The sequence below is a fragment of the Schistocerca serialis genome, chromosome 7, assembly GCF_023864345.2.
Source record: "Schistocerca serialis cubense isolate TAMUIC-IGC-003099 chromosome 7, iqSchSeri2.2, whole genome shotgun sequence".
NCBI classification, from domain to species: domain Eukaryota; kingdom Metazoa; phylum Arthropoda; class Insecta; order Orthoptera; family Acrididae; genus Schistocerca; species Schistocerca serialis.
Genome location: NC_064644.1, coordinates 601978391 through 602006246, shown reverse-complemented (window position 1 = coordinate 602006246; position 27856 = coordinate 601978391). Strand labels below are relative to the sequence as shown.

Here is a 27856-nt window from a genome sequence, read left to right as displayed (position 1 = left end):
CTGAGTCCCCTGAGGGGAAGGGGGAAAGAGACGGCGAACAATTAGTCTAACGGCATGGAGGTTATAAGTGCCTACAAATATAAGACAGAATTCGGCGATAATTGCTTATCTCTAGATGGCTCCGCAGATACTGATATATCGCGACACAAGAACACCTTGTGTTCAGCATCAGCCGTATCTTACGGAAAATCAATTAAACTGCCGACAGTCTGGTAGAAACCGTCGAACGCTACCGTATCGAAGCTCTCGTATAAAGGAAACGGCTAATAAGCATTATCTGATGAGTCATTAGCACTTGAGCCATCAATACTTCTGAAACAGTAAGCAGGAAAGCGGTGCTCCATATGAACGACTTCCTGCCAATATACACTATCTCCACTGATAATACCCACTTCTCTCTTGTAACTGCGGCATATCTACGTACTTGTTTGTAGCTTATCTCGTTAATGATATTACTCTTATGAAACATTAGATGATAATAGATAACATCACGTGGAGCATTGTTGCGTAACATGTTTATTAAATTAAAACACAGGCGAGGTATATATTATAACTGTTTCCAAGTGCGACACGGTCACTGGTGTGGAACAATGTTGAGGCTGGTGGTCGCTCTCTCGGCCGTGTTGGCCACTGGTTCGGCACAGACCGCCACTAACAGATTCCCTGACGGTTTCATGTTGGGCGCCGCCACGGCTGCCTATCAGATAGAAGGGGCCTGGAACGAGGATGGTGAGTCAGCAGAAAATAACAGAAGTAGTCTTTGTATTCCAGATCTGTAGGAGATCTTAGGCTTAATATTTACGCCAATAACACTGCTAACGAGGAGAACATGGCAAGTGCCATAACCCGATTTCCCAGAAGCTTCGCGCAGTGGAAGACGAGTCAAGCGAACACATGTAGCAGAGGCTATCCATAAGTATTCTATCTTTACCGTGAAAACCGACGGTCAAAGTTTTCGAAGTACTTCGTATGCCTCTTAGTGAATAAACAGTTCATCTAAAGTGGTGGTATGGTGGCTATAGTTGCGGGCTGTCACTTTTGCGTCCCGTATTCGAAACCCTTGTATTATTTTTATTTTTCATATTTCTCCCCACGTCTGCAGAAATTACTACATGAATGTTTTCCAATGTATACTGGAATAACTTTGTCGTTATTTGTCTGATAATGTTATATCTGGTGAACGAATTAATAAATGAAAGGAAAAACTTTTTGAAATTGTTTTCGGTAAAATGGCTGTAGTGTATCTGGAATCATACTCATGGCAAGCGTCAGTTTTCGTAAAAGTGATCCATTACGCGTGGTTCGTCGTGAAATTATTGCCAACGCTTGAAATCTTCAGTAATGATATTGACGATGTTCTTTTCCCAAGATAGTTTCATAGGAAGAACTGTCACTGTGACACACCTGCCTAAGCGCGATGGTTGGGGTGTCTGGAATATCCATGTTTCAAATGTTTTCAGTATCATGTAAGGGAATGCATCAAATCTCCGTGGAGAATAAACATAACAATACAATAGAAGAATTAACGACTATTATAAGATTATGAGAATTTAAGAAGACTGAAACCCCTGAAAATACCATATATACATATGTTGTATAAAAATGTATGATGCTTGTTGTGAATTTCAGTTGCAATTTTATAATTAATATAGCTCTCTCATATCACCTAACTTGATCAGAAAAATTCGTGTAGTAACCTCCTACAAAAACCGGATAGATAAATGAAAGTAAAATAAAGTAAAGTAAAATAAATGAAAACAATAACTCGGTTTCGAACACGGGACGCAAAACGTGAGGAGGTGTATGGCTAGCCACTACGCCACCTATTGGGCTGAGCTAATCAAATGCCAAAAGGCACCTAAATTAAAACGAAAATTTCGACAGTTGTTTTCTCAGAAATGGTCGAATATCCAGGAATAAGCTGAGACAAGTGTTCGCTTATTTGACCTCCTCTTCCAATGTGCAAAGTGTTCGGGAAATCGGGTTATGGCATTTGTCTGCTCTCCTCGTCAGTTTATTTTATGCTATGGTAACATGCATTGACGGGCCAAAACATTATGGCCACCTGCTTGGAAGCATGTTGGCCCACATACGGAACGCAATACAGTAGCGATTCTGCGTCTCATGGATTCGACAAGTCCGTAGTAGGTTTACAGAGGTAATTAGCACCATATCTAGGGACAGATCACGGAAACCCGATAAATAACGGACAAGTGGTTTGTGGGCAGTTAACTGGAGCCGGGTGGCGTCCCGGATGTATTCCACTGGGTTCACATCAGGAGAATGTTGTAGACGTGTCTTCAACGTGAGTTCGCTATCACGCTTCTGAAACCAATGTAACGCTACTTTGGAGTTGTACAAGAACAGTTATCCTTCTGGAAGTTGGCGTCACTGTTGGGGAAGACACCAAGCGTGTAGGGATGCAGGTGCTCCGCCGTAACGTTCACGTCCTCCGCAACTGCCACGACGGCTTCGATTAATTGAAGCGCAGGTGTATGTCCCCCATACCTTAATACCGCCCCCATAAGTCTGACCCCATGGCACTGAGCATGTTCTGAGTAGCTTTTTGCAGGCGGAATCAGCAACGCGGTGCATCAAGAAACATGAATCACGTGACCAGATTCCACATTTCCATTGACCCATAGACAATGGGAATACATAGCGGACGTCTCTTGCAGAGTTGCTTGTTCAACACTGTGCACTAAATGGTTTTCCCTGAAACACTTATTCTTGCACTAACATTGTACTCTATCGTCAGACTTGCCACAGATCGCCAACTAACCCGCTTTCTAGAGTCGACCTCCATGTCTAGGACACCCACAATCTTGTCCACTGGCGGTTTCACGGCCCTTACCACTTTCCACAGTACAGACGCACAGTAATAGACAGCAGTTAAATTTCACCGTTTGCAAGATGCTCGTCACCAAGGGCCGGACTACAACAATCTGCGCTTTGTGAAAGTCGCTTACACAGTGTGTCCCAGAACCGTTAGGACTGTGGCTGTGAAAAATAAAAGTCACGGATTATGCTCACGATATTGCCGTATCTGAATAAACAAAAAAAGCTGAAATCGTATTAAAAGTATTTGAAACAGTCACAGTAGTCATTTTTTCGATTTGTATTTATAATCGAGACAGTGTAAGATGATCCATGGCAGATAGTAACACTGTGGGACAGACAATAGCCTTCTATAGAACTGCAGAAACACTGAGTCGTTTACAGAATCGCGTTACGTGACTGGTTGACGTAGGCGCGTGAAGGTGCAGAGCCCAGCCCGCTGCAACTGTCAGCTACTTTTTTACGCCGTCTCGACCATAGCGCTGCAGTACAGATTACTTAGATGTCGTCAGTTGCGCTGTAACGGTGTCCTTTCATTTCTAACTTAAATCTCGGGAAGCAAGCAGAAGTGACCTCGGGCCAAATCCGGCGAATACGGCGGTCGGTTCAGGACTCCAATCCGTTGCTAGCCAAAACTAGCGCACGATCTTCGCTTTGTGGGCTGGTGCGTCGTTGCGGACGAGCGAACAGCAACCTACCTCTCGGTATTTGGGTCGAATTCCATTAATTCTCGTCCACAAATGATGGAGGCCGCCGAAATAGTACTCAGTATTAACGGTTAGCCTTTCTGGTGTATGGACCTTTTGAATGATTCCTTTGCTTTAGAGGGAAAGTCTTAGCGTTGTCATGACACAAATCTTCTGCAAGTGCAGATTCTTTGGTTTCGGATTGTATGGGATTGACCACGCTGCACTCTGTCACTTTGTACGAGGTTCGTCGCCAGTTACCATCCATTTAGTATCACTGTGTAACAGGGCTTTGCAGTGTTCGACGTTGCCACGTTTTTCAATGCCCGAAAGTGCATGCAGCCCTAACTGCGCAAATCCTCGATCAAAATTCCGCGCACAACAGTTTTCGATAGCGTTGACAGCTCATCGACGAGTGCAGATGCAATTATTTCGGCAATTGTTTTGGACATTTTTGTTCGTGCGACTTGTTCGCGGCTTCGATACTCGTGGCGCGTCCTTGATGACCTCCTTACCGTCACGATTTAGAGCACATCACCGAAAAACATTTGAGCGACTTAAAAAATCACTACCATAAACACACTTCATCATATCAGACGTTCCACTGGCTGATTTGTCTAAGTAAATACCACACACGGGGTAGCCGCGCGGTCAGGGGCGTCTTGTCACGGTCCGCGCGGCTTCTCCCGTCGGAGACTCGAGTCCTCCCTCGGGCATGGGCGTGTGTGTTGTCCTTAGCGTTAGTTTAAGTTAGATTAAGAAGTGTTTAAGCTTGGGGACCGATGACCTAAGCAGTTTCGACCCATAATATCTTACCACAAATTTACAAATTCTAGGTTAACACAAAACACGATGCTGCCTGGATGCTCCACCGACAAGTGTCAGACACGTGCTGTTACATTCGCAGCCAGGCTTCCGGCTGCAGCAGTGTTATTACTTTGGCCTTCTACACAGCTGTTGTTGAAACTTCAAAGATGCCCAATTCGAAACGAGACGGCATATCAGTTTGGAATTTCACACAGGCAGTCCTTGCGGACCTGGAACACACCGTGTAAGTCAGTCGGTTTTCAGATTTGCACTCTGTATCGTCTCCAGAACGATTCCCAACTGTCCTCTGCTCCGCTTACATACATGCCTCGCTGGATCACGTGTCCACAACGACACCAAGTGGCGTTTAATCGATCGGTGGAAAGTGCTCATAATGGTTTGGCTTATCAGTGCAGCTACTTTATGAATTTGTCCAGAAGTACAATTTTTATGTGTTTGTAGGTAAAGGAGAAAGCATCCAGGACCATTTTTACCATAACCATCCGCTACTCGGCCTAAACAGCACAGGGGACGTCGCTTGCGATTCTTACCACAAGTATAAGGAAGACGTGCAGATGCTGAAGGGTATAAACGTGAGTATTGTGTAGGAGTATGTAATCGAAATATGCAATTTGCAAGTCTCGCTAATATTAGTGATCGCAAGGTCATATTCGCTTTCAGTATACTTTTATTTCCTTTCTGAATACGATATCATGGATTTCACTCCCTGATAACTAAATGAGTTACTTGTCACATAGTAGCTGGTGAACATGAACGACTTTATACATATCGTAAGCAAAACATATCATCGAAATAGACTGAAACATTCTCATCAAAGTGAACCAAAGCTCTGACCCACAATCATGTTAAACTTGTGTATTAGAGGGGCTCCAGACCTAATTCCGAAAGATTCTGATCATCAACGTGTAATAGTTGAGAAATTTAAAACATTCCCACCGTATAGATCGTTCCGTGTGGTTTCGAGCGAACTGTCTGTTGTCTGTAACTACCTGCTGCGATATTTCGGGGCATAGTTTTCTGGTCATCTTCAGGTATATACCGCGAAAAAGTACAGAGTTCCCTTGTTTAAAGCACTGCCAACGCATGCGTGGTGTGCCCAGTTGTCACTGCGCATGCGTTATTTTAGCCCTGTGCTGCTGCTACATGCCAGAGCGCTTCCCCATGGCGTCAGCTTATAACCACCCACTACACTTCCGGCTGAGGATTTAAATGGACCGTGTCCCGATAGTTCCCTGTTGCTAAATGAAGTCCGTGAACTGTATGTGCAGTTATTACCCAGTCGCTAATGCTCTGTACTTGCAGCAATGGTGACAAGAACTAAAAACTCAGTTAAGATTAAAAGAATATAAAATTTGGGTGCATGGAATTACAGTAGACAGTTAAATTTGGAAAATGTTACGAGTTTAGTTAATGAATTAAAGAAAGTCAACGGTCTACAGCTCACTGAGTGAGCAAAATTACTGTCATTGTAATCACTGTCTGTTAATGGAGAAAGACTTACGTAAGAATGCTCTTTTTTTTTTTCAACGCGAAAAACAGCATTAAACTGCTGAATATGTCTCTAGCGTTATTTCAGATGGATACATCACACTGAATAAATACCTTTCAGTTAGGTAGCAGCTAACAGAAATCAATTAGTAATAACCAAAGAACAACAAAATCTCATCACTAGTAAACAGTTACGTAAATGCAAAATTTATGTGACGTCACACACTGTAATGCTTACTGTCTTTAATTTTACTCAAAACGTTATTTATGTCTACTCATTACTGAATGCTATCATTCACTTAAAATTTATCGTAACGATATAGCATCATTCCTATGAGTTACAGTTAAGTAATTTGTAAAGTCAAACTTTCGATTGCAAAAGGACGGCAAAGCTCATAATATGATTTCAGTGACTCACTGGTTTCTTGTAATTTCTGCTTTTAATACTATTCATTAATATTTTCTGCTAAACACTTTGTGTAGATATTACTGTTATTAGCTCAAGACATTAACGCACATTTCTAGTTGCAGTTGCGTAAAAATGAAAAAAAAAAAAATATTTCACAGAATTTTCAAATTACTGTTGACTAGACTGAAGCACTTGCGATTATTATTATTTTGCAAATTATTGAATTTTTAATTACTATTACTTCTTTAATAAAATAACCAATCATTAGGAGTCTCTCGAATCATCAGTAATGGATAGGACGGACCCTAGTAAGGTATTTTGTCTTAGATAAAGATGATGGTCAACACTTCTGTATGACTCGTTATTATTCAAACACAAAATGAACTACGACGCTGCCTTACAAACAAATCTTACCAAGCAATTAGTTCGACCTTCCCTAAGGTTGAGGTGTCATCGGAGCAATGTAAGGCATTGTTCGTTGAAAATCTGTGGCACAGACTCTTCTTATTGTAGGTCCGTAACAAATAAAATTTGGACCACAGTACTCCTCGACTTAATTTGCATCCTCTTGAAGTAATTATACTGTGCCCATTTAATGCCATATACTCCGACCGTACACAACAAATGCACGCCGAGCCATTACATAGTTTAGCACCACTACTTTACGACAATTTCTCAAAAAAAAAAAGAAAGAAAAAAACTGTACTCCTGGGGCGCTTCGCATACAGCGATAATGCTACTGCCAAAACTGGCAATTCACTGTACTCTCTGACAGGATCGTATCGCCCTGACTAAGCCAGCGAGTCTATTTACAACTGGTATTTACTTAAATTTACAATGAGGGAACATATCATACAACCATTAGTACACTTGTTTACAAACGCTGATTTTAAAAGAATTACATCGAAAAATAAAAATTTGGTAGTCCACGAAGTTGTTGTGTTACAAGCTCGTATCATCGATATCACATCCACCACCACACACAGTGAAAACTCTCTACGATGCCGGCTACGCAGAGAATAAAGTTTTTCTGTGGCAGAATTCGATGCAGTATCTAACGGGAAACTGTCGTCACGATTGATTCGGGCCTCAGACAATTTCATTTCCGTTGATTCATTGAAGAAAAAATATTCAAATATGTGTGAATTCCTAAGGGACCAAACTGGTGAGGTCATGAGTCACTAGAATTACACACTACGTAAACTAACTTAGGCTAAGAACAATACACAGACACACCCATACGCGAGGGAGGACTCGAACCTCCGGCGGAAGGGACCGCGCAGTCCGTGACATGGCACCTCAAACCGTTCGTCCACTGTGCGCGGCGATTCATTGACGAAGGAGCTCTAGTAGTCTGAAGTACTCACCACAATTTTTGTTTCATTGTGTTTCATGTAGAACCTCCCCACTAATAACTATATAACATTCACATTTTAGCGTAACCTACCAACAGAAAAAATGCGTAACCTACCAATAATACAATGTGACTAACCTCTCAATAAAATTGTTGCTCACTTGTAACCTTTCAATAATTGACTGTGAATTTAAACTGGTAAATTTTGGACGTCAGCAGCGCTGCGTCATGGCCCTGAAAGATCATTCTGAATAAAAAATGAAAATTCTTACTTCAATAAGGTCGCCGGATAACGCGTATATATCTGCTCCTATAGGAAATTTTTCTGGCACAGCTCAGTGCAATGCTGGCCAATAGATTTGTCATGTATAAAAAGAAACAACTGATTTTTCTTTAAAATAATCAGGATGACCATGGATTGGAGATATTAGTAAAATCTTTAAATTGATTTGAATGATTTTGAAAAGTTAATTTTTATAGGAAAGATTATTATTAAGAGATTTCTTTTTAAAAGCATTTACGTGGGACTTGATATAACAATACTTCATATGCGCGAGGCTGCTTTTACCTTATACTACAACGCTCAGGCACCGCCATCGCTGCACACGACCGGCCCAGCCAACTCCATACACTACACTGCTAGCAGCTACTACTACTACAACTACTACAACTGCTACTGCAGTCAACACTGCTCTCTGGTCTGAGATTCTCTTATAGCTTACATATCGCAGGCAGCGCGTGAGCAATTCATCGAAATTACATCTGCTCGAGTGCGCTAGCAATAAATTCCTTAGTCTTGGACCTCTTACAATGTAATTATCAGAAGAAGTACAGATTTCGGCGATTGCAGATTTGCTGCATTGGAGGAGGCCAGTATCTCGATGGTGTTTTACGATGCGCCCTTGAACAGTCCACGTCGTTTACCCTATATAAGATTTCACGCACTCTCATAGAATCCTACAAACACCTGAAATATACAGCTCTAAGTTTTTTGACCAGCCTCAGAACCGCCGAGGATTTTATGCCGGTGGAAGGATCGCTTTAACTTTGTTTTATTAATACATCACGGAAACATTTGCAATATACGGCAAGTAAGCTGTCGGCTTGAACGACTCATCGTCTTCCTTGCTGTGCCGTTTACATGTCTGTTGCAGTCTTCACCGAGCCCGTATCATCTCAGATATCGACAACTTGCAAACTGGATCCGAACGCCTCCAACTGTGTTCCAGAGCGATGGGTACTCGTCTCAACAGACACAGAGAGCGCCGAAATATACTCGTATCATCGTGTCAACTTACAGATATCCATCATTACGCCCAAAATTTCACGCAACAAATAACAGCGTTTACTTGTGTGTTGGAACGATTGCAGAGCTGTTTCCGGAAGATCATGTTAAAATTTATAGTCTCTGTGCGCTAATAAGAACAGACGTGTCCCCAGGGCTTGTACGGGGTTTTGTGTTGAGCAGTATGAACACGTCAGAGAAAGGCTTGTAGATGGCAGGACTAACAGTTGCACGTGGATTCTAGGCTACTTCCCACATCCTATTAGGTGAATTTCGGACTGGTACCAGCGTCGTTACTCGCTTACACGATTCGCAGACATTCAGAAAACGTTCGCACTTTTCCGCCACCCACTAACGCTAACGTCGTCAAATCCACAAATTAACACACCGACCGAATGAATATACGGGATAAAGGCCAGTAAAAAGAAAGGGGAGGCACATAACGTAGCTTTTCCAACAGAACACCCACGGATGTTAGGATGTACAGGAAAATGCTGAGACTTTCCCGTAAGCAGATTACTTCAGGTAAACTCGATGAACGTCTTGATTAAACTACTCGTGCTGAAAACGATAGCCGAGGCACAGTGATACCTCTACACTCCAGTGGCTTTAAAATAGTTTAATGCGATTTTACATTTGCTACTTTTTTTGCGTCATCAGTCTTCTGACTGGTTTGATGGGGCCCGCCACGAGTTCCTCTCCTGTTCCAACCTCTTCATCTCAGAGTAGCACTTGCAACCTACGTCTTTGCTGGATGTATTCCAATCTCTTTTCATCTATAGTTTTTGCCTTCTACAGCTCCCTGTAGTACTACGGAAGTCATTCCCTCATGTCTTAACAGATGTCCTATAATCCCATCCCTTCTTCTTATCAGTGTTTTCTACATATTCCTTTCCTCTCTGATTCTGCACAGAACTTCCTCATTCCTTACCTTATCAGTACACTTAATTTTCAACATTTCTTCAACAATGCTTCGATTCTCTTCCAGTTTTCCCACAGTCCTTGTTTCACTACCATACAATGCTATACTCCAGACGTCCATTCGCAGAAATTTCTTCCTCAAATTGAGGCCGATATTTGATATTAGTAGACTTCTCTTGGCCAGGAATGCCCTTTTTGCCATTGCTAGTCTGCTTTTTGATGTCCTTGATCCGTCCGTCACTCGTTATTTTACTGCCTAAGCAGCAGAATTCCTTAACTTCATCTGTTTCGTGAACATCGATTCTGATTTTGAGTTTCTCGCTGTTCTCATTTCTACTACTTCTCATTACCTTTGTCTTTCTTTGATTTACTCTCAATCCATACCATGTACTCATTAGACTGTTCATTCAGTTGAGCAGATCATGTAATTCTTATTCACTTTCACTCAGGATAACAATGTCATCAGCGAATCTTATCATTGATATCATCTCACCTCGAATTTTAATTCCACTACTGAACCTTACTTTTATTTCTATCATTGCTTCCTCGATACACAGATCGAACAGTAGGCGCGAAAGACTACATCCCTCTCTTACACCCTTTTTAATACGAGCACTTCGTTCCTGGTCGTCCACTTTTATTATTCCTTCTTGTCTGTTATACATATTGTGTATGACCCGTCTCTCCCTGTAGCTTGCCCCTACTTTTTTCAAAATTTCGAACACCTTGCACCATTTTACATTGTCGAACGCTTTGTCTGGATCGACAAATCCTATGAACGTGTCTTGATTTTTCTTTAGTCTTGCTTCCATTATTAACCGCAACGTCAGAATTGCCTCTCTCGCGCTTTTACCTTTCCTAAAGCCTAACTGATCGTCATCAAGCGCATCCTCAAATTTCTTTTTCCATTCTTCTGTACATTATTCTCGTCAGCAACTTGAATGCATGAGCTGTTAAGCTGATTGTGCGATATTTCTCGCACTTGTCAGCTCTTGCCGTCATCGGAATTGTGTGGATGATGTTTTTTTTCCGAAGGTCAGATCGTATGTCACCAGTTATACATTCTACACACCAACGCGAATAGTCGTTTTGTTGCAACTCCCCCTAACGATTTTAGACATTCTGATGGAAAGTTACCTATCCCTTCTCCTTTATTTGATCTCCAAAGCTCTTCTAAATTCTGATTCTAATACAGGGTACCCTGTATCTTCTATCACGCCAGTCAAATTTCCCCCCTCATAGAGGGGTTCAGTATATTCTTTCCACCTATCCGCTCCATTGTCTGTATTTACCAGTGGAATTCCCGTTGCACTATTTATGTTATCACCCTTACTTTTAATGTCACTGAAGTTTGTTTTGACTTTCCTGTATGCTGAGTCAGGCCTAGCGACAATCATTTCTTCTTCGATGTCTTCACATTTTTCATGCAGCCATTTGGCTTAGCTTCTGTGCACTTCCTATTTATTTTATTCCTCAGTGACTTGTATTTCTGTATTCCTGAGTCTCCCGGAACATTTTCTTACTTCCTCCTTTCATCCATCAATTGAATTATTTCTTCTGTAACTCATGGTTTCTTTGCAGTTACCTACTTTGTGCCTATGTTTTCCTTCCCAACTTCTCTTGTCGCCCTTTTTAGGGATGTCCATTCATCTTCAACTCTACTGCTTACTGAGCTATTCCTTATTGCTTTATCTGTAGGCTTAGAGAACTTCAAACGTGTCTCGTCATTCCTTAGTACTTCTGTATCCCACTTCTTTGCGTGTTGATTCTTCCTGGCTAATGTGTTAAACTTCAGCCTACTATTCGTCAGTACTGCGTTGTGATTTGAGTCTATATATGCTCCTTGGTACGCCTTACAATCTGATTTCGGACTCGCTGTCTGACCATGATGTAATCTAATTGAAATCTTCCCGTATCAAGCGTTCCTTTTCAAGTATACCTCCTCCTTTTGTGATTCCTGAACAGAGTATTCGCTATTACTGTTGTGGACTGGCAAGACAGCCAATTCACAGTGACGGGTAGCCGAAAGGCACGCGTTTAAGCTCACGCAGGCTGGCGTGAGGTCTGGAACAGTTAAAGGATTTGAGTCTAGCAAATAAAGTACGTAGCTGTTGGAATACTTAACTTTAATCCATAATTGGTGAACATCGGTCTGACGGTACATGCATCACAAGATAAATAGCAAATGATAATGGCGCCTTGCTAGGTCGTAGCAAATGACGTAGCTGAAGGCTATGCTAGCTATCGTCTCGGCAATTGAGAGCGTAATTTGTCAGTGAACCATCGCTAGCAAAGTCGGCTGTACAACTGGGGCGAGTGCTAGGAAGTCTCTCTAGACCTGCCGTGTGGCGGCGCTCGGTCTGCAATCACTGACAGTGGCGACACGCGGGTTCGACGTATACTAACGGGCCGCGGCCGATTTAAAGGCTACCACCTAGCAAGTGTGGTGTCTGGCGGTGACACCACAATTACTAGCTGAAGTTTATTACAAAAGTCAATTAATCTTTCTCCTCTCTCATTCCTTGTGCCAAGCCGACATTCGCCTGTAACTTTTTCTTCTACTCCTTCCCCTAGAACTGCATTCCAGTACACCATGACTATTAGATTTTCATATCCTTTTGCATATTGTATTATACTTCTAATATCCTCATATACTTTCTATATCTCTTCATCTTCAGCTTGCGACGTCGGCACGTATACGTGAACTATCGTTGTCGGTGTTGGTTTCCTGTCGATTCTGATAAAAACAACCGTATCACTGAACTGTTCACAGTAACACACTCTCTGCCCTGTCTTCCTCTACGTAACAAGTCCTACTCCCGTTATCCCATTTTTTGCTGCCGTTTATATTACCCGTACTGACTGACCTGACCAGATATCCTTCTTTCCACTTCACTTCACTGACCCCTACTATATCTAGATTGAGCCTTTGCATTTCCCTTTTCAGATTTTCTAGTTTCCGTACCACGTTCAAGCTCCTGCCATTCCACGTCCCGACTCGTGGAACGTTATCCTTCCGTTGATTATTCAATTTTCTTCTCATGGTAACCTCCTCCTTGGAAATCCTCTCCCTTTTGCTAAAGGAGAGATCATCATGACACTTCTTCAATTACAGGCCATACACATGTCCAGTGGATACACGTTACGTGTCTTTAATGCAATGGTTTACATTGCCTTCTGCATCCTCATGCCGTTGATCTTTGTTGATTCTTCCGCATTCAGGGTCAGTTTCCCGCCCCTAGGACAAGAGAATGCCGTGAATCTCTGTCTGATCCTGCGCCCTCTTTGGCAAGTCCTTTAGCAGAATGAGGGTGACTTCTTGTGTCGGAAGTCACTATGCTACGCTAATCCCTCACCTGCATATACCTACTCTATTCCGCTCTGTCAAGGAACTGTACTTTTTTTTAATCTCGTTGACCCTACAGCGTTTATCCTTTAATAATCAATACAATGCCGGGTTAAATAATATAACTCAGAGCGTATTTCATACCTTTATTTTATAACAGTTATCAGATCTCATGGAGGTAGTTCAGCAAAAAAGTTCGTTGAAGTTTGTCCGTTCGCTGTTAGTGCCCATTTGCACTTTTCTTAAAACGCGCAAGAAAGCATCAGAAAAAGCAGTGTGTGTGTGTGTGTGTGTGTGTGTGTGTCTACACTCGTCTCACAGACAGCCGTCAGTACAGAACGCCTGCAGAGGAAGCTCTCATCGCCTCGAGTCTTAGCAGGAAGTCAGCAGTTCTTTATTTCTCCACTGCTCCTGCAGTCCACGCCGTGGCACTGAGCAGCACGAGTAGAAGAAAACGTTCATTACGGGTGAGCATACGGGGTTAAAGTGGAGGCCTTAAATTTCTTCGAACTGTTACGATGAAAATACGGAATTTCATTAAATGTAAATATTCGATTGCGTGTCTCTAGAAACATTGTCTTAGCTGCGTATTAGACATGCTATTCCTGTCTATCGAGGACCTGTGCTTCAAACTCTGTCAAATAACCACGTTTTTGGTACGTAAAGATCCTCACTGCCAGCACCATTTATCTTTGAGGCGTCTGCAGCTTGAACCTGTGACCTTTAAATTCTATTTTAGTTTTAATTTCCTGCACTGTTGTCTGATATCTACACTATTTGAACATAGAGCATATTCAGATTAATGCTGTATCAGGTTTGCTTTTGTTGTGATAATCTTTTCTCCTGATGTCAAAAACAGACAGCTTCGGTTATTAATGTCCAATTAAATCACTCTCGTGTCCTTTGCACAATCTTGCCATATTCTGCTGTCATTCTTGTCGAAACCACTTTGTCAGATCGCCACGGTAACTTTGAATGCACAGATGCGGACACCGTCACTGCCTGAAAGCGCACATGTGAGTTAACGCTTCGAATTGTGTCGGCAACATTCGTAGAATATCGCGCACGGGTACGAATAATTAAATGCGCTGCAGCAGTCACCCCTCTGCACGAGATTTTTTGGTGGTCGCGTAAGCTGAGCAGAAGAGGTGATGAGTGAAGCTACTAGCGCAGGGGGCCGAGCTCACCAGCCGCTGCTGGTGGTGTAGGGGGAGGGGACCAAACAGCTAAGGCCGTCGGTCCCATCGCGTTAGGGAAGGATGGGGGAGGAAGTCGGCCGTGCCCTTTGAAAAGAACCATCCCGGCACTTGCCTGAAGCGATTTAGGGAAATCACGGAAAGCCTAAACCGGGACGGCTGGACGCGCGTTTGAACCGTCGTCCTCCCGAATCCGAGTCCACAGCTCACTCGGTGTGGGTGGCTGACGTAGGCCCTAGGGGGTCAGTGAAACAGCGCTGTCGGGCATCATATTGGGATTAATTTACAGTCTGATTGTCTTCTCCAGCGCAGCGGCAGGTGTGCTGATTCGCACACTCGAGTGTGAGAAGGAATGCGTCGTCAGCCGCGTCCGTTGTGCAGGTCAGGACCCAGCAGCGAGTCGTGCGGGTGGCCCAGACAGGAACCTGCAGGCGCCAGCCTGCCACAGCTCACTGACAGGTGGTGCGGCCCGCCCCGTCACTCCAGTGAGGGACGTGCATTTCAGCGGGTGCCGACAGCGTACCGTGACGGTGGGTGCCGTGGAGGCGGGTGTTCAGGACCCAAACCAGCAGCACAGCGTACTGCCAGAGAGGCGGTGCTGCCAGGTAGGCGGTGCCAAGGTGTCGCCTGAGAGATTCTAGACGGTTTTTAATGGTCACTCAGTGCAGCCCTTCACCAGTGGAAGGCACAGACTCGTCCACATCTTCTTGAATCACGGCGGCGACAAAGCAGCAGTGGCAGCTTGCAGCAGCTGTCCCACTACAGGCGGCTGGCTGTGGCATCGGAGGCGAAGTGATCTCTTGCCAACGGGCACCACATCACGATTCGCCAGTCAAGTAATCCTGTACCTATCGAAACTGTCATTCCGTCGGAATCAGGGAGCAGACGGGATTACTGAGACTAAGTCACTGAGACTAAGGCTTCAGAATCGGTGGTAGGGTAAGACTGGGAGAGTGGATCACTTGCTTCAATGTGGGACAGATGGAGAACAGTTAAATTTAGCTTCAAGGCATGTTGAATAATCCTACTGAACATTGCCGCAGTCTCAGGTTATGCTTATTTGTCGGAAGATTCGTTTGTGCATGGTGCAGGGAATGGCAATTGAATCTCAATGTAGACAAGTGTAATGTGCTGCGAATACATAGAAAGAAAGATCCCTTATCATTTAGCTACAATATAGCAGGTCAGCAACTGCAAGCAGTTAATTCCATTAATTATCTGGGAGTAGGCATTAGGAGTGATTTAAAATGGAATGATCATATAAAGTTGATCGTCGGTAAAGCAGATGCCACACTGAGATTCATTGGAACAATCCTAAGGAAATGCAATCTGAAAACAAAGGAAGTAGGTTACAGTACACTTGTTCGCCCCCTGCTTGAATACTGCTCACCGGTGTGGGATCCGTACCAAATAGGGTTGATAGAAGAGATAGAGAAGATCCGACGGACAGCAGCGCGCTTCATTACAGGATCATTTAGTAATCGCGAAAGCGTTACGGAGATGATAGATAAACTCCAGTGGAAGACTCTGCAGGAGAGACGCTCAGTAGCTCGGTACGGGCTTTTGTTGAAGTTTCGAGAGCATACCTTCACCGAGGAGTCAAGCAGTATATTGCTCCCTCCTACGTATATTTCGCGAAGAGACCATGAGGATAAAATCAGAGAGATTAGAGCCCACACAGAGGCATACCGACAATTCTTTTTTCCACGAACAATACGAGATTGGAATAGAAGGGAGAACCGAAGAGGTACTCAAGGTACCCTCCGCCACACACCGTCAGGTGGCTAGCGGAGTATGGATGTAGATGTAGATGTAGATGTCACCAAAATGAAGAGCAGAATCTCACGCAGAGGGCAACTGATCCCAAGCACGTCAAAAGAGCAGAGTCATCTGCAAAAGTCAAATTCCTACATAACTTCGGACTCCACCACTTCTAAATCTATAAGATTAACACCTAAAAACTACTACCCCTAAGCTAACACAGACCAAACTTATGAGAGAACTACTATTCCGTCTATTGATAAAACCACGACTTTAAAGAGGAAGGCAGCAGCTGTATTCAGAGTGTTAAACTCTGCTCAAAATATTGAAAGTGTAGAGAAAAAGGAGAATAACAAAAGAGAGGAAACAGAAAAAGCACAATACGATCACTAAATGGAAATACAAGTGAACAAAAAAAAAAGACTGAAGAAACTAAAAAACAAAATTGCTGCAAGTTGCTCACCGTGTTCATTAGATGCATGCATTGTAGAAAATTACAAAAATAACGTTGATGCGTGGGGTGAAATGAAGGTGCTGGGTGTGGTGAAATCCATTACACGAAAGTACTAGTAATGACGACTGGATTCAGTGTGCTTCCTGGTCAGGTTGCTCTGGTCAGGTTGCTCACGTGAATGCTGCTCGACATTTGCTAATTAATGCAACTGCCGTGGCTATAGAAAGACAGGCTAATGTTCGAGCAGAACCAACACCTCATTACAAAAGTCTATGTTCAATCAAGTTTTATAATAAACTGATAAAATTGTTTTAAAGTGACACATTTAATATTATAATTCTATATTCATTACCACGCACTACACATAAAAATTTGTTATTTTAATTGATTCTTTTATTCATGCATACCTATTATTATATCGTCCATCTCTCTCAGTACTTTGGTCCGTCTCGTCCACACATCTATGGATGAGATGGACCACTCATGTAGATGTTCATTTTATCATATCTTGTTTTGGCAGTGTCTCAGTAACGTGGTATATTGTACATAAGTTTATATGACACTCGGTACAAACACACTGCCAGAATTCAAAAAAGAGTTTTAAAAAAGAAACAAGTTTTATGCTGAAGAAGAAAAGCAGCTGAGCTCTGAGCTTACATGTTATGTTTCCGTAGTGGAAGGTTCGCGGACTGACGCATTATCAGCTTCCACACTGTGCCGTTTGTGTTTCTTGATTACGGCTCGGCTTCATGTGGCAATGGGTTACGAGCAGCGCCCTGCCTCCTGCAACATGCCACACTCTTTGCGTATCTCAGACACATAGTATGAGCCGGATCTGATTCTCTGCCGTTCCGCCAACTAATAACTTCAAAAATTTATGTGCGCACTCGGGAATTGAATTTGCTATGCAACTCTGTGTACGGTGTATTTGGTCAGGAGATCCCATCTGGGGAGTTAGTCACCTCGTGCCAGTTTTTTTTTCTTTTTTTCTTTTTTTTACTTGCGAGTCGATGAGGATGAAGTGGTGATTCAGGCAACGTACACGCCCCGTACCGAGAGGAGAAAATGGACGACTCGGCCGGTATTCGTACCCTCGCCTTCGTTATAAAAGTCACCAAAGCTAACGATACGGAACAGACTTGCCTTTGGTTCCATGTAACATGAAGCCAGAAGGTGAGGGTAGCGAGTTTAGGCAATTTACGCAACTCTAGATGTTTTGTTCTCTTTGCCGTTTTTATGTCGTCTCGCTGTCTCTGTAGAGCTGTACCGTGGGAAGCAAGGAGACGGTGTTTGTTGGTAGCCGGTTTCCTCGTTGTGTAACACAAACTGCACGCAATTAATAACTGTGTTCTACACTCCTGGAAATTGAAATAAGAACACCGTGAATTCATTGTCCCAGGAAGGGGCAACTTTATTGACACATTCCTGGGGTCAGATACATCACATGATCACACTGACAGAACCACAGGCACATAGACACAGGCAACAGAGCATGCACAATGTCGGCACTAGTACAGTGGATATCCACCTTTCGCAGCAATGCAGGCTGCTATTCTCCCATGGAGACGATCGTAGAGATGCTGGATGTAGTCCTGTGGAACGGCTTGCCATGCCATTTCCACCTGGCGCCTCAGTTGGACCAGCGTTCGTGCTGGACGTGCAGACCGCGTGAGACGACGCTTCATCCAGTCCCAAACATGCTCAATGGGGGACAGATCCGGAGATCTTGCTGGCCAGGGTAGTTGACTTACACCTTCTAGAGCACGCTGGATGGCACAGGATACATGCAGACGTGCATTGTCCTGTTGGAACTGCAAGTTCCCTTGCCGGTCTAGGAATGGTAGAACGATGGGTTCGATGACGGTTTGGATGTACCGTGCACTATTCAGTGTCCCCTCGACGATCACCAGTGGTGTACGGCCAGTGTAGGAGATCGCTCCCCACACCATGATGCCGGGTGTTGGCCCTGTGTGCCTCGGTCGTATGCAGTCCTGATTGTGGCGCTCACCTGCACGGCGCCAAACACGCATACGACCATCATTGGCACCAAGGCAGAAGCGACTCTCATCGCTGAAGACGACACGTCTCCATTCGTCCCTCCATTCACGCCTGTCGCGACACCACTGGAGGCGGGCGTGAGCGGAAGACCGCCTAACGGTGTGCGGGACCGTAGCCCAGCTTCATGGAGACGGTTGCAAATGGTCCTCGCCGATACCCCAGGAGCAACAGTGTCCCTAATTTGCTGGGAAGTGGCGGTGCGGTCCCCTACGGCACTGCGTAGGATCCTACGGTCTTGGCGTGCATCCGTGCGTCGCTGCGGTCCGGTCCCAGGTCGACGGGCACGTGCACCTACCGCCGACCACTGGCGACAACATCGATGTACTGTGGAGACCTCACGCCCCACGTGTTGAGCAATTCGGCGGTACGTCCACCCGGCCTCCCGCATGCCCACTATACGCCCTCGCTCAAAGTCCGTCAACTGCACATACGGTTCACGTCCACGCTGTCGCGGCATGCTACCAGTGTTAAAGACTGCGATGGAGCTCCGTATGCCACGGTAAACTGGCTGACATTGACGGCGGCGGTGCACAAATGCTGCGCAGCTAGCGCCATTCGACGGCCAACACCGCGGTTCCCGGTGTGTCCGCTGTGCCGCGCGTGTGATCATTGCTTGTACAGCCCTCTTGCAGTGTCCGGACCAAGTATGGTGGGTCTGACACACCGGTGTCAATGTGTTCTTTTTTCCATTTCCAGGAGTGTATATTCATAAAGAAAGAGCTACTTAAACCAAGTTTCCATGTTCTGTGGAACAAGCTCCCTTCTGTATAGTCCATACAGCCTCAATGCTGTCGAAGTCTGCTATGGTCATGTGCTGCCTGTCTCTGTGCCAGAGGCTAAGTCTGCGGCTCCATCTTGGTGACACGCTGCAACTCCACAGCGCACAGACTCGAACTAACTGAAACAGGCTCGAACTGACTGACTGACTAACTGGCTAAAACTCGAACCAACTACCCAACTAACTGACGCTTTGGTCCGTGGCGGCGATCCTAAATACTGGCGGCTGAGAGGGCGTTGCCTCTGTCGATACTCTCGTAACCTCTATGACGCACGGAGTGCTGGCGCCAGCGTACGCCAGCACACTGGAGACACTTGTTGTAGACGAAAAGCATCTGTTGTTCATCTTTTTCTTTTCACATTGGACACTTTAGGATTACGCTATTTCAAGTGGGTTTTTCCAATTTCTTGAGCCTGGGCTTTAGCACAGTATTCCCACATTTGCTTGCTATAGTGTTCCTTCCTCGCTTCAGTCCACGTTTTGCCAGTTTTTAGTTTTCGCTTGGAACCAAGGTGCTCCTGGAGTTTATGGATATCCTCAGTTTATCAAATGCAATCAACAGATATCAAATGCTTCACATCCATAATGATGTGTGCCTATTCATCCTTCTTCCGTAGTACAAATTGCAATAGCAATGGAGTGTTTCTTATATATGTGATGATGCGGCTCAAATACTGCTCAGACAGGCTTGAAGTTATATGTTACAAAATAAACTTTACGGATAATAGTTTTCAGTCGTATCTGGAATACATCTACATCTGTACTCCGCAAACCATCTTACGGTGTGTCCTCCGGTGTTATCCTCAATTCTTGAGATCTTTTCAAAATCGGTGAACCAGACCACTTTGATTTTATTGTTGAGAAAGTGACGGAAAATCGATCAACCTTGTAGCACTCATACTGATAATGTGGCTATAGAAAACTATGAATGGTGCCTGTGATCGTTTCTACGTGTGTATAGAGTTCATGTTTGTATAGGTCTCCTGAATTCGCCATTTTCTTTGATCTGACCTAGGAACTAACTCAAGATTTGTCCTTCAAATTTCTCGATCAGAATTTTTTTAATCATAACTTGGCATTCTGTGCAGTAATGTTACACCTCGGCATTAACACTGTCCTTTTCTTGTAGACACTTTTAGTTAGTTGATGTGCGGTTTAAATTTTTACGATCCGTGATGCGAAGGCTTCTTTTTCAGAGTAGTTTAACCAGACTCACTCTTCTACGCAACTGAACCTCTCCATCCCTTTACCGTTCCCTTCTTTTACCTCCAATATTCTGAGTAGTGACGTTATGGTCGTAACAAATTCAGTTTTCTCGAAGGAGATCTCAAGTCCCACCTATGCTGCCTGTGTATCCAGTCCATTGATTTACGCTACAGCTGTATATAACGAACCGCAGAAAACATTCAAGGTCATCTGCAAAGACCAAGTAGATCAACCTCAAATTTATGTTCCTCGGCCAACCCTGAGTCCATTTTTAACACATTTGTCACTCATTGTCTCCGGCCACGCGTGGATCTTTTCTTGAGTACACAGCTGAATAGAAGGGGCGAGACTCCGACTCCCTTCCATGATCTTCTCTTTGGGGGTGGTTTCGGTAAGAGTCTGTCAGATGATAATCCGTGTCTTGTTACATAAGCCGAATCGTTTGAGGTTTTCGGTAGGAGTAGTTCGTTCAATTGAATCAACATCCTTTTTGAAGTCTACGAAGGTAACCACGAATTTCTCAAAAGCACATCTTGTGTTCAGCTCATGAACTGTTTTTCTGTCGTAGCCTGAAGCGCTTTTGAAAGAAGCTTCTAGATTATTAAGAGAAGAGAGATGCCACGATATATGCTTACATCAGTTCAGACTTCTTTCCAGTGAAGTGGGTGGACCAATGTGGAGAACTATTCAGACGTAAGTTCCTCAGTTTCTCAGATGTATCGGATTACCAAAGGTAGTTCTCTGCTTTCCTCCAAATTTCAGCAGTTATTGAGTCTTCACCTGATACTTTTGAGATCTTTAGATTCATTAATTTCTTCTTATGTAGGAGGTAACGAGTCAGAACGGTTGGGTCCGCTTTCTTCGAACTTGAAACTTGGTTTTGGAGCCTCGGAACTGTAGAAGCAATCGAAATTATGTGCCAGAATATGGTAATAATCTTTATTATTGCAGGCAACTTTAACATCGGGCCTCTGAGGTGTAGACTTGGGGAATTGTACTTGCAGAAGTTAAGAATTAACTCGCAGTTCCCATGCATGCATGTCGGACGGAACATTGCTTCGTACTATATACACTGAAGAGCCAAGGAAACTGGTACACCTGCCTGATATCGTGTAGGGCCGCCGCCAGCACGCAGAAGTGCCTCAACACGAGGTGCCATGGACTCGACTAATGTCTGATGTAGCGCTGGAGGGTACTGACACCATGAATCCTGCAGGGTTTTCCATAAATCCATAAGAGGGGGTGCAGATCTCTTCTGAACAGCACTTTGCAAGGCATCCCAGATATGCTCGATAATCTTCATATCTGGGAAGTTTGGTGGCCAGCGAAAATGTTCAAACTCAGAAGAGTGTTCCTGGAGCCACTCTGTAGTAATTCTGGACGCGTGGGGTGTCGCATTGCCCTGCTGGAATTGCCCAAGTCTGTCAAAATCCACAATGGACATGAATGGATGCAGGTGATCAGACAGGATGCTTTCGTACGTATCTAGATGAATCAGGGGTCCCATATCACTCCAACCGTACACGCCCAGCGCCATTACTGAGCATCCACCAGCTTGAACAGTCCCCTGCTGACATGTATTGATGAGATTGTCTCCATACCCGTAAACGTCTATTCGCTCGATACAATCTGAAACGAGATTCGTCCGAACAGGCAACGTGTTTCCAGTCATCAACAGTCCAATGTCGGTGTTGACGGTCCCAGGCGAGGCGTAAGACTTTGAGTCTTGCGGTCATCAAGGGTACCAGAGTGGGCCTTCGGCTCCGAAAGCCCAAATTGATGATGTTTCGTTCGATGCTTCTTATGCTGACACTTGTTGATGGCCCAGCATTGAAATCTGTAGCTACTTTCAGAAAAATTGCACTTCTGTCACGTTGAACGATTCTCTTCAGACGTCGTTGGTCCCGTTCTTGCAGGATCTTGCTCCAGCTGCAGTGATGCCGGAGATTCGATGTTTTACCAGATTGCCGATATTCACGGTATAACTCGTGAAACTGTCGTACGGGAAAATCCCCACTTCATCGCTGCTTCAGAGATGCTGTGTCCCACCTCTCGTGCGTCGGCTATGACGCCACATTCAAACTCACTTAAATCTTGATAACCTGCCATTGTAGCAGCAGTAACCGATCTAACAACCGCGCCAGACACTTGCTGTCTTATATACGAGTTGCCGACCCTGGATGTTTACATATATCTGTATTTGAATAAGCATGCCTAGGCCAGTTTCTTTGGCGCTTCAGTGTAGTACAACACAGACACTACACTGCAGTATTGGATTCCGCAGGAAGGTGATGTGACGAGTGAAGACAGTGTCTCACCCTGTGCGAGAATCACGGGATTATAATGCGAGCACAAGAGTGTGAAGACATCACGACAAACGGAGATTTGGACCGCTCCTGGAAACGTTCTTGGATGGCTGAAGTGGTTAATACTCGTATAATCGCTCGCGACAAGTGGGAGATCCGGGTTCGAGTCCCGATGCAGCATAATGGATTTGCTACTCAGAAAATTGTGGTCTTACGTAAAATCGGTAAGCGGGTCGAAGGCTTCCATCCAGTCACTCACTGATCAGTCTGGCCTGGCAACGGAAGACAGCAAAACGAAAGCTGAAATTTTAAATTTAGCATTTGAGAAATCTTTCACGCAGGAGGATCGTACAAACATACCGCCGTTCGAGTCTCGTACAGATTCCCGTATGGAGGACATAGTGATAGACATCCCTGGGGTTGTGAAACAGCTGAATGGGTTGAAAATAAATAAATCGCCAGGTCCTGATGGGATTCCAATTCGGTTTTGCAGAGAGTACTCTATTGCATTGGCTCCTTACTTAGCTTGCATTTATCACGAATCTCTTGCCAACGTAAAGTACCGAGCGACTGGAAAAAAGCGCAGATGACGCCTGTATATAAGAAGGGTAGAAGGACGGATCCTCAAAATTACAGACCAATATCCTTAACATCGGTTTGTTGCAGGATTCTCGAACACACTCTCAGTTCAAATATAATGAATTTCCTTGAGACAGAGAAGTTGCTGTCCATGCATCAGCACGGCTTTAGAAAGCAGCGCTTCTGCGAAACGCAACTCGCCCTTTTTTCACATGATATCTTGCGAACCATGGATGAAAGGTATCAGACGGATGCCATATTCCTTGACTTCCGGAAAGCATTTGACTCGGTGCCCCACTGCAGACTCCTAACTAAGGTACGAGCATATGGGATTGCTTCCGAAATATGTGAGTGGCTCGAAGACTTCTTCGGTAATAGAACCCAGTACGTTGTCCTCGATGGTGAGTGTTGATCGGAGGTGAGGGTATCATCTGGAGTGCCCCAGGGAAGTGTGGTAGGTCCGTTGTTCTTTTCTATCTACATAAATGATCTTTTGGATAGCGTGGATAGCAATGTGCGGCTGTTTGCTGATGATGCTGTGGTGTACGGGGAGGTGTCGTCGTTGAGTGACTGTAGGAGGATACAAGATGACTTGGACAGGATTTGTGATTAGTGTAAAGAATGGCAGCTAACTCTAAATATAGTTAAATGTAAATCAATGTAGATGAATAGGAAAAAGGATCCAATAATGTTTGAATACTCCATTAGTAGTGTAGCGCTTAACACAGTCACGTCGATTAAATATTTGGGCGTAACATTGCAGAGCGATATGAAGCGGGACAACCATGTAATGGCAGTTGTGGGGAAGGCTGATGGTCGTCTTCGGTTCATTGGTAGAATTTTGGGAAGATGTGGTTCATCTGTAAAGGAGACCGCTTATAAAACACTAATACGACATATTCTTGAGTACTGCTCGAGCGTTTGGGATCCCTATCAGGTCGGATTGAGGGAGGACATAGAAGCAATTCAGAGGCGGGCTGCTATATTTGTTACTGGTAGGTTTGATCATAACGCGAGTGTTACAGAAATGCTTCAGGAACTCGGGTGGGAGTCTCTAGAGGAAAGGAGGCGTTCTTTTCGTGAATCGCTACTGAGTAAATTTAGAGAACGAGCATTTGAGGCTGACTGCAGTATAATTTTACTGCCGCCAACTTACATTTCGCGGAAAGACCAGACAGATAAGATAAGAGATATTAGGGCTCGTACAGAGGCACATAGGCAGTCATTTTTCCGTCGTTCTGTTTGGGCGTGGAACAGGGAGAGAAGATGCTAGTTGTGGTACGAGGTACCCTCCGCCATGCACCGTATGGTGGATTGCGGAGTATGTATGTAGATATGTAGATATTGATGAGGTGACATGCAGTAAGCAGACCACGTTCCAAGTCAATGAGCTCTTCTGACCGACCCACTCTGCCCTCACTGCTTCTCTACTGACAACACGATACTCCCCGCCTCTTTTTGTTATTGACGTGTTCACTCCTCGTGACAATCAGCGCTCAATTCCGCATTATATATAGTGATCTCCGGTCACTGTAGATCAGATATCGTATCTATTGCTATACTGGGACATACTGTGTGACAACCACACGGAAGCATCATAACATCTATTCCGAAGGAAGTATCTGAAACAGGAGCGAAATTTCAGTTCACATGGTGTTAGGAATTACGTGTGGAGGCAGGAAAAATGTTTATATTGTTTGATGTGGCGACAACTGGCGACATATATATATATAAGCTTTCTACAGTTCGACTGCTTCTAGAATTGGAAGTGAGTGAATGAGTGTCATTTTATGGATTTCCTCCTCACTGTCTGCAACATTTTTATCCGCATTCGTTTGTTTTCACGAGAGTGAGGACGCCGAGAACCCCATCATTGAGCGTCCATAGGCTCTAAACACACACACACACACAGACACACACACTGCTTCTAGAAACAGTACCAACTGAATATCAGTTCTAGATAAGTTGCAAAATTTCTTTTCTATCTGTCGATCGATATACCAATTAGATGAAGAGGAAGAATATAAGAACTTGCAGGGGGACATACAGTCGTATCATTATTCCTTACTGGTTTATAATATTGATCAATAAATAAGAAATTATGTTGATTAGGTCTTCAAATTAAAAAAAAACAGGTGCATTATATTAATGTATATATGTTGACGCATGATGTTGTTGTCACTCGCCCCTTACACACTGTGATGCAACAGGCGGACGTGTACCGATTCTCGATATCCTGGCCGCGTGTCCTTCCAACTGGAGATCTTGACGTCATCAACCAGGCTGGCATCGACTACTATAACAACCTCATCAACGAGCTGCTCGCCAATGGAATTCAGCCTCTGGTGAGTTAGGGTAAAGAGGTTTCATTTCAAACAGGATCATCTAGAAGGGTATGCATTTGAAGCTTGCAGTTCAGCAATTCTAGCTTTGAATTTTGCAATACATTTCTTTCTTTCTTGTGTGTGTCTATGTCTTCATGGTAACATAACTGATAAAACCGTCATTTTCTACAGTCTGGCCCACACATTCGACTCGTAACAGTACTGTGCGTGTTTTCCTGTCTACTCATCAACTCTACTGCTAAATTAACCAATTCGGATGGCTAGTCCCATGAGCTCATTTCTTATTGAATCGGTGTTATATGGTTTTGGCCACCAGTTCATGAGTCAGCTACTAACGTTATAAATTTTGGTAGCAAAAGGAGAAAGGGGTGAGTGCCAATTACACTATCTTTATGGTGTCCCTGCGGAAAGATGGGAAATAAAACTGATGACGTTCTTGGTGAGAATCTAGCCGGCCGGTGTGACCGAGCGGTTCTAGGCGCTTCAGTCTGGAACCGCGCGACCACTACGGTCGCAGGTTCGAATCCTGCCTCGGGCAGAGGGCTGGTGACCTCAGATGTTAAGTCCCATAGTGCCCAGAGCGATTTGAACCATTTTTTGAGAATCAGTATTAACATTTAGTCCTTTCACATATTTACATCTTCAGCTGTATCTCGGTTCCGACAGTATGCGAGGTGCCACTAAAATTTCCCCAAAAATGTGAACATTTGCTTTACATCTTAAATTTAACCCTCTCCTTCACCGTAGTCCCCTCGCACCTGTATGCAACACAAATTTCTTTTTTCAGGAAATTCTCTTCTTGCTATTGACAGTATGCATTACTTATCCTCTCTACTTCGGCCGTCATCAGCTATTTTGGTGCCCAAATAGCAACAATCATCTATCACATTTCGTGCCTCATTTCCTAATCTAATTCACTCAGCATCACCTGAGTTAATGGCTCTGAGCACTATGCCACTTAACTTCTGAGGTCATCAGTCGCCTAGAACTTAGAACTAATTAAACCTAACTAACCTAAGGACATCACACACATCCATGCCCGAGGCAGGATTCGAACCTGCGACCGTAGCGGTTGCTCGGCTCCAGACTGTAGCGCCTAGAACCTCACGGCCACTCCAGCCGGCTCACCTGAGTTAATTCGTCTACATTCCATTACCGCAGTTCTACGTTTTAGATATTCTTAGCATAACCTCTTTTCAAGAATTGATTTTCCAAATCCTTGGTCCTCTCTGACATAATGTCAATGTCAACGGCAAACCTCCAAATTTTAATTTCTTCTCCTTGCAGATTAACGCCCGTTCCAAATTGCCCATGGTTTCATTCACTACTTGTTCAATGTGCAGATGGAATAACATCGGGGACAGGCTGCAACCCTGTTTCATTGCTCTTTAAGTGTCCTTTAATTCTTGCACTTGGAGTCAACATTCTGTACAAGTTTTATTTAAGCTCTCGTTCCCTCTATTTTATCGCTGCTCCCAGACTGCGGAGAAGTGTACTCTTCTGAATTTGGTGGTGTGTCGCCTTGTGCAGGTGACGATGTACCACTGGGACCTGCCGCAGGCGCTGCAGTACCTCGGGGGCTGGCCCAACGAGTTGATGGTCGACTACTTTGTGGAGTACGCCAGGATACTATTCGAAAACTTTGGCGACAGGGTGAGTCCCAGTCAAGCTGAACTTTCTTATTGGAGTGTTTTTTTCGAACTTTAGGAAAACATCTCCTTTCACAGGTGAAATGGTGGATCACGTTCAACGAACCGGCCGTTTTCGTGAGTTGGTACGCGGCCGTAGGCATGGCTCCCTCACAGAACGCTTCGGGCATCGGCGACTACTTGTCCACCCACACACTGCTCAAGGCGCATGCTCGCGTCTGGCACCTGTACGACGAGCAGTACAGAGCGACACAGAACGGTGAGTGTTCTATTGCACCATCATTAGTCGCTTAATCACGGATGCTGATCACTTCCCTTTTAGTCTGTTTTCTGTACACTAAGGTGATAAAAGTCGAGATATTCACATAT

At 44.3% G+C, this 27856-nt stretch overlaps 1 protein-coding gene across 1 annotated transcript in view; it reads left to right on the top strand.

The window, feature by feature from the left end:
- The first annotated feature begins 590 nt into the window (after positions 1-590).
- LOC126413286 (myrosinase 1-like) overlaps positions 591-27856 on the top strand; it is a 72977-nt gene continuing 45711 nt past the window's right edge. The window contains exons 1-5 of the mRNA XM_050083187.1: positions 591-729; positions 4794-4924; positions 25704-25838; positions 27369-27491; positions 27566-27746. Of these exons, the coding sequence (XP_049939144.1) occupies positions 591-729; positions 4794-4924; positions 25704-25838; positions 27369-27491; positions 27566-27746 (709 nt within the window). The remainder of the gene's footprint in view (positions 730-4793; positions 4925-25703; positions 25839-27368; positions 27492-27565; positions 27747-27856) is intronic.